General features: G+C 56.5%; 2 protein-coding genes across 5 annotated transcripts in view; both read left to right on the top strand.

Annotated features, from left to right (window-relative positions):
• ATP13A2 (ATPase cation transporting 13A2) overlaps positions 1-3,376 on the top strand; it is a 32,648-nt gene extending 29,272 nt beyond the window's left edge. The window contains exons 27-29 of one of the 2 annotated variants that reach the window (XM_032752154.3): positions 565-716; positions 1,967-2,139; positions 2,248-3,376. In XM_032752154.3, coding sequence (XP_032608045.3) covers positions 565-716; positions 1,967-2,139; positions 2,248-2,415 — 493 coding nt within the window. In that variant the 3' untranslated portion in view covers positions 2,416-3,376. The remainder of the gene's footprint in view (positions 1-564; positions 717-1,966; positions 2,140-2,247) is intronic. The other variant, XM_032752153.3, reaches the window with a different exon arrangement.
• A 321-nt stretch (positions 3,377-3,697) lies between these two features.
• MFAP2 (microfibril associated protein 2) lies at positions 3,698-16,581 on the top strand. Of its 3 annotated transcripts, none has more exons than XM_072917313.1 (9): positions 3,698-3,844; positions 10,339-10,422; positions 12,051-12,137; positions 13,412-13,438; positions 13,516-13,602; positions 14,302-14,343; positions 14,975-15,062; positions 15,167-15,240; positions 16,371-16,581. In XM_072917313.1, the coding sequence occupies exons 2-9, from the start codon at positions 10,386-10,388 to the stop codon at positions 16,472-16,474; spliced, it is 546 nt and encodes a 181-aa protein (XP_072773414.1). In that variant the 5' UTR covers positions 3,698-3,844; positions 10,339-10,385; the 3' UTR covers positions 16,475-16,581. The 3 variants fall into 3 exon arrangements, with proteins under 3 accessions (XP_072773414.1, XP_072773413.1, XP_030145231.1); XM_072917312.1 differs by lacking the exon at positions 3,698-3,844 and adding an exon at positions 5,838-6,141; XM_030289371.4 differs by lacking the exon at positions 3,698-3,844 and adding an exon at positions 6,133-6,262.
• The last annotated feature ends 786 nt before the right edge of the window (positions 16,582-17,367 follow it).

Raw genomic sequence — 17,367 nt, 5'->3', positions numbered from 1 at the left:
GGTTTCTTTCTTTGAATCTGAGTCCCACACACAAGTGCCACATCCGTGGGGTTTTAGACACTTCCAGGGGTGGTGATTCCACCCTCCCTTGGTCAGGCTGTCCCAGGAGGAAGTCTTGCCCAACATCCCACCTGAACCCGCCCTGCGTTTGGTGGTGGGGACAGCGCCGAGGTTGTGGCACAGCCCAGGGTGTGTCCTGGGATCCGGGACGTGGCAGCAGACAGGGAACCAGGGAATGTCCTCAGCTAGAAGGGATTATCCAGTCCAACCCCTGGCCCTGCACACACACCCCAACAATCCCAGCCTGTCCAAAGGCTCCTGGAGCTCTCGGGGCTGGGACCATTCCCTGGGCAGTGCCCAGCACCCTCTGGGGAAAAACCTTTCCTGATCTCCAGCCCAAACCCCCCTGGCCCAGCTCCCATTCCCAAGGGATGGGAGGGATCCCATGCTCCCAGAGTAGAAATTGCCCCGGCTCTTCCCAAAGTTGTAACCAATGGAGAACGAGGGGTGGTGTCCACCCCCCTTGGCCTCTCTGCCGACCCTGTCCCCTGTCCCCTGTCCCAGGTACGTCCCCCTGAACAGCACGGTGACAGCGCCCCAGAACCTGCCCAACTACGAGAACACCGTCCTGTTCTGCGTCAGCGGCTTCCAGTACCTCATCCTGGCCGTGGCCATGTCCAAGGGCTACCCCTTCCGGGAGCCGCTCTACACCAACGGTGAGGGCACGGGGACACCCACGGGACACTCGTGGGACACCCAGGGGACACCCACGGGGACACCCACGGGACACTCGTGGGACACCCAGGTGATACCCACGGGGACACCCACGGGACACTCGTGGGACACCCAGGTGATACCCACGGGGACATCGATGGGACACCCATGGAACACCCACGGGGACATCAATGGGGAAATCAATGGGACACCCACAAGGACATCAATGGGACACCCATGGAACACCCATGGGGACATCAATGGGACACCCATGGGACACCCACAGGGACACCCATGGGGACATCAATGGGACACCCATGGAACACCCATGGGACACCCACGGGGACATCAATGGGGAAATCAATGGGACACCCATGGGACACCCACAGGGACACCCATGGGGACATCAGTGGGGACATCAATGGGACACCCACAGGGACATCAATGGGACACCCATGGGACACCCACGGGGACACCCATGGGACACCCACAGGGACATCAATGGGACACCCATGGGACACCCACAGGGACACCCATGGGGACATCAATGGGACACCCATGGAACACCCACGGGGACATCAATGGGACACCCATGGGACACCCACAGGGACACCCATGGGGACATCAATGGGACACCCATGGAACACCCATGGGACACCCACGGGGACATCAATGGGGAAATCAATGGGACACCCATGGGACACCCACAGGGACACCCATGGGGACATCAGTGGGGACATCAATGGGACACCCACAGGGACATCAATGGGACACCCATGGGACACCCACGGGGACACCCATGGGACACCCACAGGGACATCAATGGGACACCCATGGGACACCCACAGGGACACCCATGGGGACATCAATGGGACACCCATGGAACACCCACGGGGACATCAATGGGACACCCACAGGGACACCCATGGAACACCCACAGGGACACCCATGGGGACATCAATGGGACACCCACGAGGACACCCACGGGGACACCCATGGGATACCCACAGGGACACCCATGGGGACATCAATGGGACACCCATGGGACACCCACGGGGACATCAATGGGGAAATCAATGGGACACCCACGGGAACATCAATGGGACACCCATGGAACACCCATGGGACACCCATGGGGACATCAATGGGACACCCATGGGGACACCCATGGGACACCCATGGGACACCGAGAGCCACCAGCCCTCCCTCCCCTGCCCCTCAGGCCCCTCACCCCGCCCCCTCCTGTCCCCAGTGCTCTTCCTGCTCGTCCTCATCCTGCTCTTCGGCCTGATGATCTGGCTGACCCTGTACCCGCTGGGCTTCCCCAAATCCCTGCTGAAGCTCCAGCCCATCGAGGATTTCAGCTTCAAGCTGCTCCTCTTGGGCATTGCTGCCCTCAACTTCTTCGCTGCCTTCGTGCTGGAGGTGGGTCAGGGGGGGCTTTGGGATGGGGCATCCCCCTGGAGTTCCCCAGGTGGGCACGGGGGTCTCCCGTCCTCCCCCAACCCCGTTTCCCTCCCGCTCTGGCCCCAGACCGCCCTGGATCACGGTTTGCTCGGCTGCTTCCGAAGGCTGCGCCGGAAAAAGGCCTCCAAGAAGCTTTTCAAGAGGCTGGAGAAGGAGCTGAGCCAGCAGCCGGCCTGGCCACCCCTGGACCAGCCCCTGTTTGCCACGCCCAGGATGTCCCTGGCCGTGAGATAGCAGCGCCAGCTGTGCCTCTGCCCCAGCCCTCGGACACTTCCTTAATTTATTTATCCCGGAAAAAGCGGGGATGCGGCAGGCGGGATCCCTCGGCATCGCAGATGTGAATCCCACGGCCACGGTGATCCCGTGGGCACAATGATCCCATGGCCGTGGTGATCCCACAGCTACACTGATCCCACAGCCGTGGTGATCCCATGGCCACACTGATCCCACAGTCATGGTGGTCACACATCCACGCTGATCCCATGGCCACAATGATCCCACGGCCATGGTGATCCCACGGCCACCCTGATTCCATGACCACCCTGATCCTGTGGCCACCCTGATCCCTGATCCCATGGTCACACTGATCCCATAGGCATGGTGATCCCATGGCCTCCCTGATTGCATGGCCATGGTGATCCCGTGGCCACCCTGATCCCACAACCACCCTGATCCCATGGCCACCCTGATCCCATAACCACCCTGATCCCATGGCTATGGTGATCCTGTGGCCACACTGATCCCACAACCACCCTGACCCCGTGGCCGCAGCCCAGAGGAGGAGGAGGAGGAGGATCCAGCACGGCTCTTCCTGCAGGACTCTCCCACTCCCATGCTGGCCACGGTTTGAGCCTCTCGTGGCCAGCCCAGGCCGCCAGGAGGGGGGTCCCTGATGTCCCCACACCCCCAGCTGTGACACTGTGAAGCCCCAGTCCCCTCTAGATGTGTAGGGAGTTTACAGTCCCCGTTCCCAGCTCGCCAAGGCTGCTGCTCCATCCCCAGCGCCTGGGCCCCTTCTCCGCTTGGAATGCTCGGGCAGATTCCCTCTGCTCGGGGCTGGGACCTCTGTAGCGTTACAGACCCCACAAATTCTCTATTTTTTAACTCCTTTCCCCGTCGGGAAGGCGACGGCGCCGCTCACGGGTTCCGGACGGGGCTGTCACGGGTCTTGTCCAATAAATTAACACTTATTTTCTTGGCTGCTCCTCCGTGCTGCCCGCTGGGGCTGGGTTTGGGTTTGGGTGAGTAACCCTGGAGCAGGAGGAGGTTTCGGGGTCACCTCGTTCCCATCCGGGCTGGGAAATGCTCGAAAGCAGGGCCTGGAGCCAGGGATGACACCGCTGGGATTCCTGCAGCCCAAACTGGGCTGAACAACCTCTCTCCAGCTGGAGTTTCCTAGAAAATAACAACAATCGCTGGAAAAGCCCAGGTGTCCTGGCTGAGACTCCAAAACCTCGCTCATTCCACCGAGAAAAAGCCGAGAGACAGAGATGCCACATCCCACGGGGAAGGAGCAGCTCCCCGCAGGATCTCCAGGGCTTTTCCAGCCACCTCCCAGCCCGGGATCCTCTTCCATGGAAATTCGGAACCCCCTCCGAGCTCCGGCGGCGCCTCCCTGCCCTGGGGAGCCGGGATTAGGGCAGGAAATGAGGCACAAGCAGAGGTAAGAGCTTTCCTGCAAGCCGGGCCAAGGCTGCGGTTGTTAACCCAGGCTGGAAAATCCCTCCCCGCTCCGAGCCCTCGGCGGCTCTGCCCGTTCCCGGCGGAATTTCCGAGCGCTCCGGGGCTCTGGGGCTTGGATGGTCCCGGCCCCGGGGGTGGAAAAGTTGATTGAATTATTGACAGGCGGCTCCTGCCCCGGGTGGGGCTGAACGGGGATGGGATGAGGATGGTGCCCCACGAGCGGCTGAGGTGGTTTTGGGGTTCTTTGAATGGTTTTATCCATCCTTCAGGCTGGAAGCTGAGGTGGTTTTGGGGTCCTGTTTTGCCCATCCTTCAGCCTGGAAGCTGAGGTGGTTTTGGGGCCTTTGGGCTGGTTCTACCCATCCTTCAGGCTGGAAACTGAGGTGGTTTGGGGGTCCTTCGAGTGGTTTTATTCATTCCTCAGCCTGGAAACTGAGGTGGTTTTGGGGTCCTTGGGGTGGTTTTAGCCATCTTTCAACCCGGAAACTGAGGTGGTTTTGGGGTCCTTTGGGTGGTTTTATTCATTCCTCAACCTGGAAATTGAGGTGGTTTTGGGGTTCTTTGAATGGTTTTATCCATCCTTCAGCCTTGAAATTGAGGTGGTTTTGGGGAACTCTGGGTGGTTTTATTCATTCCTCAACCCGGAAATTGAGGTGGTTTTGGGGTCCTTTGGGTGGTTTTATTCATCCTTTAGCCTGGAAACTGAGGTGGTTTTGGGGTCTTTTGAATGGTTTTACCCATCCTTCAGCCTGGAGATGGAGGTGGTTTTGGGGGTCCTTTGAGTGGTTTTATTCATTCCTCAGCCTGGAAATTGAGGTGGTTTTGGGGTCCTTGGGCTGGTTTTATTCATTCCTCAGCCTGGAAATTAAGGTGGTTTTGGGGTCCTTCGAGTGGTTTTACCCATCCTTCAGCCTGGAAATTGAGGTGGTTTGGGGGTCTTTTGGGTCGTTTTATTCATTCCTCAGCCTGGAAATTGAGGTGGGTTTGGGGTCCTTGGGCTGGTTTTACCCATCCTTCAGGCTGGAAGCTGAGGTGGTTTTGGGGTCTTTTGATTGGTTTTACCCATCCTTCAGGCTGGAAGCTGAGGTGGTTTTGGGTTCCTGTTTTACCCATCCTTCAGCCTGGAAATTGAGGTGATTTTGGGGCCCTTGGGCTGGTTTTACCCATCTTTCAACCTGGAAATTGAGGTGGTTTTGGGGTCCTGTTGTACCCGTCCTTCAGCCTGGAAACTGAGGTGATTTTGGGGTCCTTTGAATGGTTTTACCCATCTTTCAACCTGGTAATTGAGGTGGTTTGGGGGTCCTTGGGGTAGTTTTATTCATTCCTCAGCCTGGAAATTGAGGTGGTTTTGGGGCCCTTGGGTTGGTTTCATTCGTTCCTCAGCCGGGAAAACCAGAGGAGAGGAGACAGGAGCACCTTCCAGCCCCGTCTGCCTCTCATCCAGCTCTGAAAATCCCTTTTTTCCTGCGTTTTGCAGCTCTCAGAGCTTATCCTGGTGCTCAGCCCTCAGAATCCAACCCCAGGGGAGAAAATCTCCTCTGCTCACCCCCATTCCGGTCTCCAGAGACCTCCTCCCCCACCCCAGCGCCCTCCCTGCGCTCCTTTCCTGGCTTTTCACCCCAAACCTGCGGGATTCACCCCCCACCTCTGCTCTGTGTCCCTGCCGAGCTCGGGGGTTTTGGGATCATCCCGATCCTGCCGGGATCCTCCTCCAGGAGCAGGGAAGGGGCCCCACGCCGGCACCGGGGGCTGCAGAGCCCCGGCAGCCCCGGCCTGGCTGGGAAAAGCAGAATTTGGGTGATCTGGGTCCTTTTCCCGCTCCGTCCCGGGATAAATCCCCCGCGGGGCTGCAGCATCGCCTCCTCTGGAGGGGAATCAGAATCCACCCCTGGATCGGGAGGATGCTGCGACCCCAGGATCGCAGATTTTGGGGGTGCAGTGATTTTTTTCCCCCTAAGAGCTATCACGAAATGACAGAAAAATCCCCGGAAAAAATCTCCCTCCATCCCTCCCTCCCTGCAGCCCCACAAACCCCGGCCCGCTCCGCGCGGGATCCTCCCCCCTTCTCGCTTTTCCATGGATTTTAAACTCATCCCGCCGGGAAAAAACCCCAAAAACAACAAAACCCCCCGTGCCCGGCGCCCCTGGCAGCGGTGCGCTCTGGGGGATGGTTTTTTGGGGGTTATTTGTGGGTTTTTCCCCTCCCAGGCAGCGCGGGAGGAGGAAGGGGCCGGCTCAGGTGTGGCTTTAGGACCCAGCGGATCCCCCGTGCTGGAGGTAGGAGGTTTTTTGGGTTTTTTTCTGTTTTTTTGTTTTTTCTGACTCTCATTTCAAGAGTTTTGGGGAAGCAGAGAGAGGAGAGCGAGGCGGTGGGCGAGGGCAGAGCCGGCACTCACTGGTAAGGACCAGGCGAGGGAAACCCACCCCAATTCCCGGGAATTCCCCCCCGCCCCCAGCAGCAAACGGGGCTGAACCCCCATTTTGGGGACTCTGTGAAATCACCTTAAAACTCCATCGGGTAAGAGCTTGGAAAAGTTGTTTTCAGCTTTTTAACCTCAAAACGCCAAACCCCCCCGATTTTTGGGGTGCTGAAGGAACGGCAGCCGGGGGGGGGGGGGGGTGGGGGGGAGGGGACACTTCTTGGAGGCCTGGAAGTTGTTGGAGATTTTTAACCACTTCCAAAAAGTCTAAAAATACCCCAAAGCCTGGAGGAAACCGTGTGTTTGTTGGTTGGTTTTATTTTTTTTTTAATTTTCCATCGTGGAAAGAGATTGTAGAAAATGGACTTTTTATTCCGATTTATTTTGGGGGACGGGTCCTTGAGGAAAAAGTGATGTGTGAAAACGGGGATGGGGGCACCAAGTTCTTTACCTCTGGTTGGGGGCCAAAAAAAATGGAATCCTTTAATATTCCCTTTGTTCTCCCACTCTCTGGCAACGGGAGAGCTAAAAAAAAAAAAAAGAAAAAAAAAAAAAAAAGAAAGAAAGAAAAAGAAAGAAAGAAAAAAGAAAAGAAAATGGGGGGGGGGGGGAAGGCTGGGGGAAGGTGGGGTTTAGCAGAATGAAAGGGACTGTGGTGTTCTTTCTCCGGGGTTGATTGTTCCCAGATGTGCAGTTGCAAAAACATCTGGCGCGGTCGGAGCCGCCGGACCCCCGCACGGAGGGAGCGGAGCCTGGGGAGGGGAAGGGGGAACAGCGGGGCCCTCCCGCCGGGGCGGGGGAGGACGGGGGGACGGGGGTGGAGGTGGCTTTGTCCCCTCCTTGGTGGCCTTGGTGAAGGGGGGACATCGTGGGGACACTGTGGGGACATCGGCGTCGCTCCGGGGTCTCTGTCCAGGGCCGCTGCTGGCGTTGCCATCGGGGCAGACGTGACCCGACTGTCCCCATCCCGCGGCCAAACCCTGCGAGCTCCGGCCAAGACCGGGGGAAATTCGGGGAACTGGAGCGCGGGAGAAGCTGTGCAGGCTGGAAACGGGAATGGAAAGGAGAGCATGGCAGAGCCGTGTCCTTGGGAGGGACGGAGGATGGTGGGGGATGGTCCAGAGGTGGTGTCTGTCTGTCCGTCAATCCATCCATCCATCCATCATCCATCCATCCATCCATCCATCATCCATCATCCATCCATCATCCATCCATCCGTCCATCCATCATCCATCCATCCATCCATCCATCATCCATCCATCATCCATCCATCCATCCATCCATCCATCCATCCATCATCCATCCATCCATCATCCATCCATCATCCGTCCATGCCAGGAGGGGTCTGGGGCCATCTCCATTCCTGGAGCGGGGTGATGCGGTTCCCATGGGATGAGCTCTGTGGGGAAGGGGCTTTGTTGGCTGGACGTGGTCCTGCGGGTGCTGCGATGGTGCTGGAGATGACCTGGGCACCTGAGGGTGCCACACGCTGGGTTTGGGGCAGGACAAGGCCCCTGGAAGGTGCCTTCAGAGACTTGGGTGACTGGGAAACGGGACTTTGGTGACGGAGCGGGATGGGATCCCTGGAAGGAGCAGGATGTGATCCCTGGAGGATTCCACACTGGAGCTGGTGCAGGATGGGATCCCTGGAAGGATCAGGATGGGATCCCTGGAAGGAGCGGGATGGGATCCCTGGAGGATCCCACTCTGTTTCAGGATGGGATCTCTAGAAGGTGTAGGATGTGATCCCTGAAGGATCTCACACCCCGGGGCCAGTGGAGGATGGGATCCCTGCAGGATCCCGCACTGGAGTTGGTGTGGGATGGGATCGCTGGAAGGAGCAGGATGGGATCCCTGCAGGATCCCACACTGGTGCAGGATGTGATTCCTGGAAGGGGCAGGATGTGATCCCTGGAGGATCCCATGCTCTGGATCTCCTGTGGATGTGATCCCTGCAGGATCCCACGCTCTGGATCTGGTGCGGATGTGGTCCCAGGAAGGAGCAGGATGGGATCCCTGGAAGGAGCAGGATGTGATCCCAGCAGGATCCCACACTCTGGTAGAGAATGGGATCCCTGGAAGGAGGAGGATGTGATCCCTGCAGGATCCCACACTCTGGATCTCCTGTGGATGTGATCCCTGCAGGATCCCACGCTCTGGATCTGGTGCGGATGTGGTCCCAGGAAGGAGCAGGATGGGATCCCTGGAAGGAGCAGGATGTGATCCCAGCAGGATCCCACACTCTGGATCTCCTGTGGATGTGATCCCTGCAGGATCCCACACTCTGGATCTCCTGCGGATGTGATCCCTGCAGGATCCCACCCCCCAGAGCCGATCCCACCGGCCCTTCCCGGGTTCTGCAGGGCTGGAGCCGCGTTCCCCGGGATCTGGGCCGGGAACCTCTCCCAGCACGGGCATTTGATGTTCCCTCTCTGCAGGGATGAGGTTCCAAAGGGCTCCTCTCCCCGTGCCTCAGTTTCCCCGCTCCGGCAGCAGAGCCGGGAGAGCCCGGGGAGGATCCCCCACCCGAGCGCCGGGAATGCCGGTGGGATTCATCCTCAAACCCCTTCCCCTGGATTTCAGAGGAGTTCCGGGAGAGAATTTCTCTCTTTTCCCCCCGATTTCCCCCAGGAGCAGGCTGGGGATGGGGGAAGGGCGGCCGGAATTCCTTCCCGGCCTTGGGCCCTCTTCCCGCCGGGAGCAACACCCTTGGAAAATGCCGGAATCTTTTCCTCAAATCCCTACATTCCTTTGGATTTAGGGGTTGCCCAAGCAAACGCAGCATCCCCCCAAAACAATTCCTTTCCCAAGGAAGTGGATCTTCGGGAAAGGAGCCCCAAAGTTCCACTCCGGGGGGTCTGGACCTCTCCTTCCTCATCCCAGGAGTGATCCCGGGGGTGATCCCGACATCCCGGGAATGATCCCAAATCCTGGGAGCGATCCCAGATCCATGGAATGATCCCGGGAGCGATCCCAGATCTAGGGAATGATCCTGGGAGCAATCCCAGATTCCGGGAATGATCATGGGAGCGATCTAGCACCCCGGGAATGATCCTGGGAGCAATCCCAGATCTCAGGAATGATCCTGGGAGTGATCCCAGATCCCAGGAATGATCCCACATCCCGGGAATGATCCCAGGAGCGATCCCACATCCTGGGAATGATCCTGGAAGCGATCCCACATCCCAGGAATGATCCTGGGAGAGATCCCACATCCCGGGAATGATCCTGGGAGCGATCCCAGATGCCGGGAGTGATCCCACATCCTGGGAATGATCCTGGGAGCGATCCCATGTCCCGGGAATGATCCTGGGAGTGATCCCAGATTCCAGGAATGATCCTGGGAGCGATCCCAGATTCCAGGAATTATCCCGGGAGCGATCCCACATCCTGGGAATGATCCTGAGAGCAATCCCAGATCTCAGGAATGATCCTGGGAGCGATCCCAGATTCCAGGAATGATCCTGGGAGTGATCCCAGATTCCAGGAATGATCCTGGGAGCGATCCCGGATCCCGGGAATGATCCTGGGAGCGATCCCATATTCCAGGAATTATCCTGGGAGCGATCCTGGATTCTGGGAATGATCCTGGGAGCGATCCCAGATCTATGGAATGATCCTGGGAGCGACCCCAGATCCTGGGAATGATCCTGGGAGCGATCCTGCACCCTGGGAATGATCCTAGGAGCGATCCCACATCCCAGGAATGATCCTGGGAGCAATCCCAGATCCCAGGAATGATCCCAGATCCCGGGAATGATCCTGGGAGCGATCCTGGATCCCGGGAAGGATCCTGGGAGTGATCCCAAGTCTCGGGAATGATCCCCCATCCCGGCCTTTCTCCTCCCTCCTCTGCCCTCAAGATATTCCAGGGTTTGGTCCTTGCAAATCCCCTGGGAAGGGGTGGGAAGCCTTTTTTTGGGAAATTCCCTGACTTCTGCTGGCTGGGAGGGGGAGATTTTGGGAGCCAGCTGCCGAGGACACCTCAGGGCAGGGATGTCCCCGCGTGTCCCTCGGTGTCCCCTCCCTCTGAATTCCCTCTGCTCCCATCCAGACTCCTCCGGCTGCATCCCGGCCGCCCTTTCCCGTCCTTCCAGCAGGATGAGAGCGGCGGAGCTCCTGCTGCTGTGTCTGCCAGGTGAGTGTCCCCCGCCCCAGGTGACACCGCTTGGATCAGCCAAATCCGCATTTTCCAGCTCCTTTTTTACTGCTTTTCTCTCATTTTCAGGGTCTAAACCACATTTCTAGAGCCAAAACCCTTTTTTTTTTTTTTGTGCGTCCCCAAACCTCATTTTTGCATCCTAGAACTTCATTTGTATGTTCCAAATCCTAATGTTTAGGTCCCAAACACTCAATTTTCTGTCCCAAAACCTCTTTTTTACATTCCTGAAACTAAGTTTTTGGTCCCAGATTATCACTTTTGGAGCCCAAAGCTGATTCTGTGGTTGGAAACCTCATTTTTTATGGTACAAACTCTCATTTCTAAGTCCCAAGCACCCTTTTTGAGGTCTAATGGTTCATCTTATCACCCAAAACCTCCTTTTTAAGGCCCAAAATTCGGTTTTAAAAGTCCAAAGCCTTTGATTTAGAGGCCAAAGTTTTGTTTATATACCCAAATAATCAATATTTTGGCCCAAAACCTCATTTTTACCTTCCAGAATCTCATTTTGGGGATCAAAGCCTCCAAAAATGAATTTTTAGGGCGCAAAGCGTCAATTTTTGGTACCAAAGCATCGTTTGAGGGATGATGGGGAGGTGGCCAGTGATTTTTGGGGGTTCACGCATTCCCTGTTATTTCCCCAAATTCCCCAAAATCCCATTTCGGGCTCATCTTGAGGCTGGGAATGGCTCTGAGGGGTCACAGAAGTGGCACAAAACTGGGACAAAATCCAGGGAAATGAGATTTGGCACCTGCCGGAGGGGATGGGAACGAGCAGGGAGGGGACAGGGCTGGAGCCAGGAGAAGTTCAGGGGAAAAGCAGCTCCACACAAAGCCCTGGAGCATGTTTGGGAATCCCTTCCCAGGAATTCCAATCCTTTCCTGGGATTTCCGATCCCTTCCCGGGATTCCGATCCCTTCCTGAAATTCTGATCCCTTCCTGGGATTCCAATCCCTTCCCAGGAATTCCTGGGGACCCTTCCCGGGGATTCCCAGGGACCCTTCCCGGAGGATCCTTTCCCGGGGATTCTGTGGGAATCCTGTATCCCAGTTTGGGGTGTCCCTGGGAATCCCAAATCCAGGGTTTGGGGTGTCTGTGGGAATCCCAAATCCCAGTTTGGAGTGTCACTGGGAATCTGGGTCCCGGTTCGGGGTGTCGGATCCCGGTTCGGGGTGTTGGATCCCGGTTCGGGTGTCCCTGGGAATCCCAAATCCCAGTTTGGAGTGTCCCTGGGAATCCGGGTCCCGGTTCAGGGTGTCGGATCCCGGTTCGGGTGTCCCTGGGAATCCCAAATCCCGGTTCAGGTGTCCCTGGGAATCCCAAATCCCGGTTCGGGTGTCCCTGGGAATCCCAAATCCGGGGTTTGGGGTGTCTGTGGGAATCCCAAATCCCAATTTGGAGTGTCCCTGGGAATCTGGATCCCGGTTCGGGTGTCGGATCCCGGTTCAGGTGTCCCTGGGAATCCCAAATCCCGGTTTGGGTGAACCTGGGAATCCCAAATCCCAGTTTGGGTGTCCCTGGGAATCCCGATCCCGGTTCGGGTGTCCCCGGGAATGCCGGTCCCGGCTCGGTGCCGTGCCCGCTGACCCGTGCCCGTGTCCCGCAGCGCTCCTGGTGCGGGGCCAGTTCAGCCGCTTCGAGGGCATCGCCTACCCCGAGCCGGTCCAGTACTCCCAGTACGACCAGCAGGCAGGTGAGAGCCCGGGACAGCGCCCAATCCCGATCCTGATCCTGATCCCGATCCCGAGCCCGAGCCCGAGCCCGATCCTGAGCCCGATCCCGATCCCGATCCTGAGCCCGATCCTGAGCCCGATCCCGATCCCGAGCCCGAGCCCGATCCTGAGCCCGATCCTGAGCCCGAGCCCGAGCCCGAGCCCGATCCCTTAATTAAACCCTTATCCAGTCCTTTATTAACCCTTTATCCGATCCATTATTATCCAGTCCTTTATTAAACCTTTATCCGATCCTTTATTAACCCTTCAGCCAATCCATTACTATCCAATCCTTTATTAGCCCTTTATCCAATCCTTTATTAAACTTTCTCCAATCCTTTATTATCCCTTTATCCAATCCATTATTATGCAATCCTTTATTAACCCTTTATCCAATTCTTTATTATCCAATCCTTTATTAACTCTTTATCCAATTCCTTATTAACCCTTTATTAAATCCTTTATTAATCCTTTATCCAAGTCTTAATATCCCTTTATTCAATCCTTTATTAACCCTTTATCTGATCCTTTATCCAATCTTTTATTATTCAATCTTTTTATAACTCTTTATCCAATTCTTAATATCCCTTTATCCAATCCTTTATTATCCAATCCTTTATTAACCCTTTATCGAATTCCTTATTATCCCTTTAGCCAATTCTTATTAACCCTTTATCCAATCCTTTATTATCCCTTTATCCAATTCTTATCCCCTTATCCAATTCTTATTAACCCTTTATCCAATGCTTTATTAACCCGTTATCCAATCCTTTATTATCCAATCCTTTATTAACCCTTTATCCAATCCTTTATTATCCAATCCTTTATTATCCAATCCTCCATTAACCCTTTATCCAATCCTTTACTATCCAATCCTTTATTATCCCTTTATCCAATCCTTTTCTAACCCTTTATCCAATCCTTTACTAAACCTTTATCCAGTTGTTAAATCTTTATCCAATCCTTTATTAACCCTTTATCAAATTATTATTAAACCTTTATCGAACACCTTATTAACCCTTTATCCAATTTTTTGCTAAACCTTTATCCATCTATTTATTAAAAGTTTTTCCTTGAACCTTTATTCATCCCCAATCCCCACGTGTGGGAAGCGGCCCAGGCTCATCCCTGGAGGGGCTGAGGGAGTTTTCCCGACCCCCCAGGGAATTCCAGGGATCCACTTCCCACTCCCAGTCCCCACGGGATGAGTTTTCTCCCCGATCCCCCCCTCAGCCTGTTTCTGTTTTCCCCCCAGAAATTCAGGATTACTACGACTACCACGGTGAGTGTTTCCCTGGGGGATGCCGGGTGGGGGGATCAGGATTTTGGGGTGTCCCTGCACGGGGTTTTTCCTTGCAGATGTCACCCCCCGAGCCCCGGAGGAGCAGTTCCGGTACCAATCCCAGCAGCAATCCCAGCAGGAAACCGTGCCAGCCCCGACCCCAGGTGGGTGACATCCCCCGGAGTGGGTGACAGTCACCAGGATGGGTGACAGCCCCTGGAGTGGGTGACAGTCACTGGGATGGGTGACAACCCCTGAGGTGGGTGACAGCCTCCGGAGTGGGTGACAGTCACCAGGATGGGTGACAGTCATTGGGATGGGTGACAGCCCCCGGAGTGGGTGACAGCCCCCGGGATGGGTGACAACCCCTGAGGTGGGTGACAGTCATTGGGATGGGTGACAGTCATCAGGATGGGTGACAGCCCACAGGAGATGTGACAGTCCCTGGTGTAGGTGACAGTCACCGGGATGGGTGACAGCCCCTGGGATGGGTGACAGTCATTGGGATGGGTGACAGACACCTGAGGTGGGTGACAGCCCCTAGGATGAGTGACAGCCACCAGGATGGGTGACAGCTCCCCCAGGGTGGGTGACAGCACCCCCGGGGTGGGTGACAGCCCCCAGGATGGGTGACAGCCCCCAGGATGGGTGACAGCTCCCCAGGGGTGGGTGACACCCTGGCACTGGGGTCCCTCCATCCCTTCCCTGCCCCCCCAAGTGGCATCCAGGGGGTGCCAAGGGTGCTCCTTAAAATCCAGGGAAAGGGCAGGGAGGCGCTTCTGCCGGATCCTGACATTCCCTCCCGTGTCCCCTGTCCCCTGTCCTCCTGTCCCCCCTGTCCCCTGCCCCCTGTCCCCCCTCAGCTGCGGTGCCCGAGACGGAGCCCACGGAGCCGGGACCGCTCGGTCAGTGCCGATCCCGTTCCCGTTCCCGTTCCCGGTGCCGGGAACCGCCCCGGAGCTGGGGGGGACAACCGGGGCTGGGGAGGGGACAGCGGGGCTGGGGAGGTGACAGCGGGGGCTGGGGAGGGGACAGCCGGGGGTTGGGGAGGGGACACCCGGGGTTGGGGAGGTGGGAGGTGACAGTCGGAGTTGGGGAGGTGACAGCAGGGTTTGGGGAGGGGACAGACGGGGCTGGGGAGGGGACAGGCGGGGGTTGGGGTGGGGACAAGTGGGGATGGGGAGGTGGGAGGTGACAGTCGGAGTTGGGGAGGTGACAGCAGGGTTTGGGGAGGGGACAGACGGGGCTGGGGAGGGGACAGGCGGGGGTTGGGGTGGGGACAAGTGGGGATGGGGAGGGGACAGCCGGGGTTGGAGAGGTCCGGGGCTGGGGAGGGGACAGCCGGGGGTTGGGGAGGGGACAGCCGGGGATGGGGAGGTGGGAGGTGACAGCTGGGATTGGAGAGGTGACAGCGGGGGCTGGGGAGGGGACAGCAGGGGTTGGAGAGGTCCGGGATTGGGGAGGGGACAGCCGGGATTGGGGAGGGGACAGCCGGGGCTCCCGGTGAGGAATTCCCGGGGGTTGCCGGTTCCGCAGACTGCCGGGAGGAGCAGTACCCCTGCACCCGGCTCTACTCCGTGCACAAGCCCTGCAAGCAGTGCCTGAACGAGATCTGCTTCTACAGGTGCGTGCGGGAGGGGGGGAACATCCCCTGATCCTTCCGACCTGAGATTTTTGGGAATCCCTCCGCTTTACATCCCTTTCCCTTCTATCCCAAAAAATTCCCAGCCTCCGGCGCGTTTATGTCATCAACAAGGAGATCTGCGTCCGCACCGTGTGTGCCCACGAGGAGCTGCTGCGAGGTGAGGGGGACACTCCGAAAAATCGGCTTTGTTCCCATCCAAACCCCCTTTTCCCTGTAACTCCGGGGAGGGAAAATCCCGTGGGAGCCCTGGAGCAGAGCGGGGTCGCGCTGTGGGATGGGGCTGGGCTGGGGGGGATTTCCCTCGCTGCTCTCCCGGAGTTTTCCCCACATCCAGGGATAACCCTGTCGCTGTTGAGGCAGGACGGGAATGAATAGATTTGACTCAGAAGGCTGTGAGAGTGAAACTCTGATTTATTCAAAATAAATCACGAAGCTCTTTTATACAGAGTTCGTGAGGACCAAATCCATTGGTTCTGAAGTGAAAACACTTCACAGCATTGGTGTACAGTGCTTGACGCACAGTGATAGAACTTAACTGTAAACAGTGGGAACAACAAGAGAGATAGAGAATTATTTACTGCCGGAATCTGTGCTATTGATGATTCCCAGATTGTAGAAAGTCTCTGTCTGTCAGCCCCGCTGCCAAAGCAGAAGCCATAATTGGTCTGTGCTGTTTCAAGGTTGTTTATTCTGTTTATCTCTAACATGTTCTGCTGCCCTGCCGCAGCTCTGTCCTGCAGGGCAGCGTGTGGGGCTCTGCCCTCAGTGGGATGGTACAAACATTAAATACCACAAACTACCTGTGCTGGATTTACAATAACGTGCCAATATCTGTCACCTACGTTGGACAGTGTGTCCCCAGCCTGAACCAACAGAAAAATGCCAACACCACAGTGAAACATGGAGGGCATGAAGAAGGAGAAAAAGGACAAGGCACACCCAATTTCCTCCATCTTGTCCCCTTTGGACCCCTCATCTAGAATCCTAAAATTTTACTTTTGCACATGTGCCACACTTAATTATTACTTGTATCAAACACTCGGAGGTTGTAATTGATCCTGTAAGATTGAAAACTCTTTTCCATGGGCAGAGATCACAGCCAGTGTCTCTGGGGGCTCTGTCCAGGGGGGTTCTGACCCCTGCCATGGCAGCCAGAGGGAAGCTCTGGATTCCCACCATTTACATTCTTCTCCAGCTCTTTCCCAGGCTTTTTGCCTGCCTAGAAACTCTCCGTTTCTCTCTTTGGCTGAACCCGAGTCCCACCTAACCCCTCTCTCTCTCCTGCAGCCGACCTGTGCCGGGACAAGTTCTCCAAGTGCGGGGTGATGGCCACGAGCGGCCTGTGCCAGACCGTGGCCGCGTCCTGCGCCCGCAGCTGCGGCGGCTGCTGAGCCCCGGCCCCGCTGCAGCCCCACCCGTGCATCGACCGGCGGCGCCCGAACCCCCGGGATCCCCTTTTCTTTGTGCACATAATGATTAAAGAGAGGGGGGTTTGTTATTTCTGTGCCTTCCTCTCCTCCGCGGGAGGGTCCCGCAGAGAGCGGAGGGGTCCTGCAGCTCCTGGTTCCCTCCTTCGGGATTATTCCCAATTTCTGGGCTCCCTCCTTTGGGATTATTCCCAATTTCTGGGCTCCTTCCTTCGGGATTATTCCTGATTTGTGGGGTCCTGGCTCCTTTCCTTCAGGATTATTCCCAATTTCTGGGCTCCCTCCTTTGGGATTATTCCAAATTTTTGGGCTCCCGGCTCCTTCGTTTGGGATTGTTCCCAATTTCTGGGCTCTCTCCTTTGGGATTATTCCCGATTTCTAGGTTCCCTCTTTTGGGATTATTCCTGATTTCTGGGCTCCCTCCTTTGGGATTATTCCAAATTTTTGGGCTCCCAGCTCCTTCATTTGGGATTATTCCCGATTTCTGGGCTCCCGGCTCCTTCCTTCGGGATTATTCCAAATTTCTGGGCTCCCGGCTCTTTCTTTTTGGGATTATTCCCGATTTCTGAGCTCCCACCTCCCTCCTTTGGGATTATTCCCAATTTCTGGGCTGCCAACTCCTTCCTTTGGGATTATTCCCCATTTCTGGCCTCCTGGCTCCCTCCTTTGGGATTATTCCCGATTTTGGGGGGGTTTCTGACAATTTGAACAATTCCCAGTGCCATACCCGGGGGGGGGTACGATGGTTTGAGGGGCTTTAGGGTGTAAAATGGTCGATTTTGGGGTGGTGGTTGGGGGAGGTGGGGGCTCAGTTTGGGGCAGCTCCTATAGAAAGATGCACAGTATGGAAATGTTTG

This window comes from Taeniopygia guttata, chromosome 21, assembly GCF_048771995.1.
Source record: "Taeniopygia guttata chromosome 21, bTaeGut7.mat, whole genome shotgun sequence".
Lineage (NCBI taxonomy): Eukaryota > Metazoa > Chordata > Aves > Passeriformes > Estrildidae > Taeniopygia > Taeniopygia guttata.
Note: the sequence above shows the minus strand (reverse complement) of the source record. Positions and strands in the feature narration are given on the sequence as shown.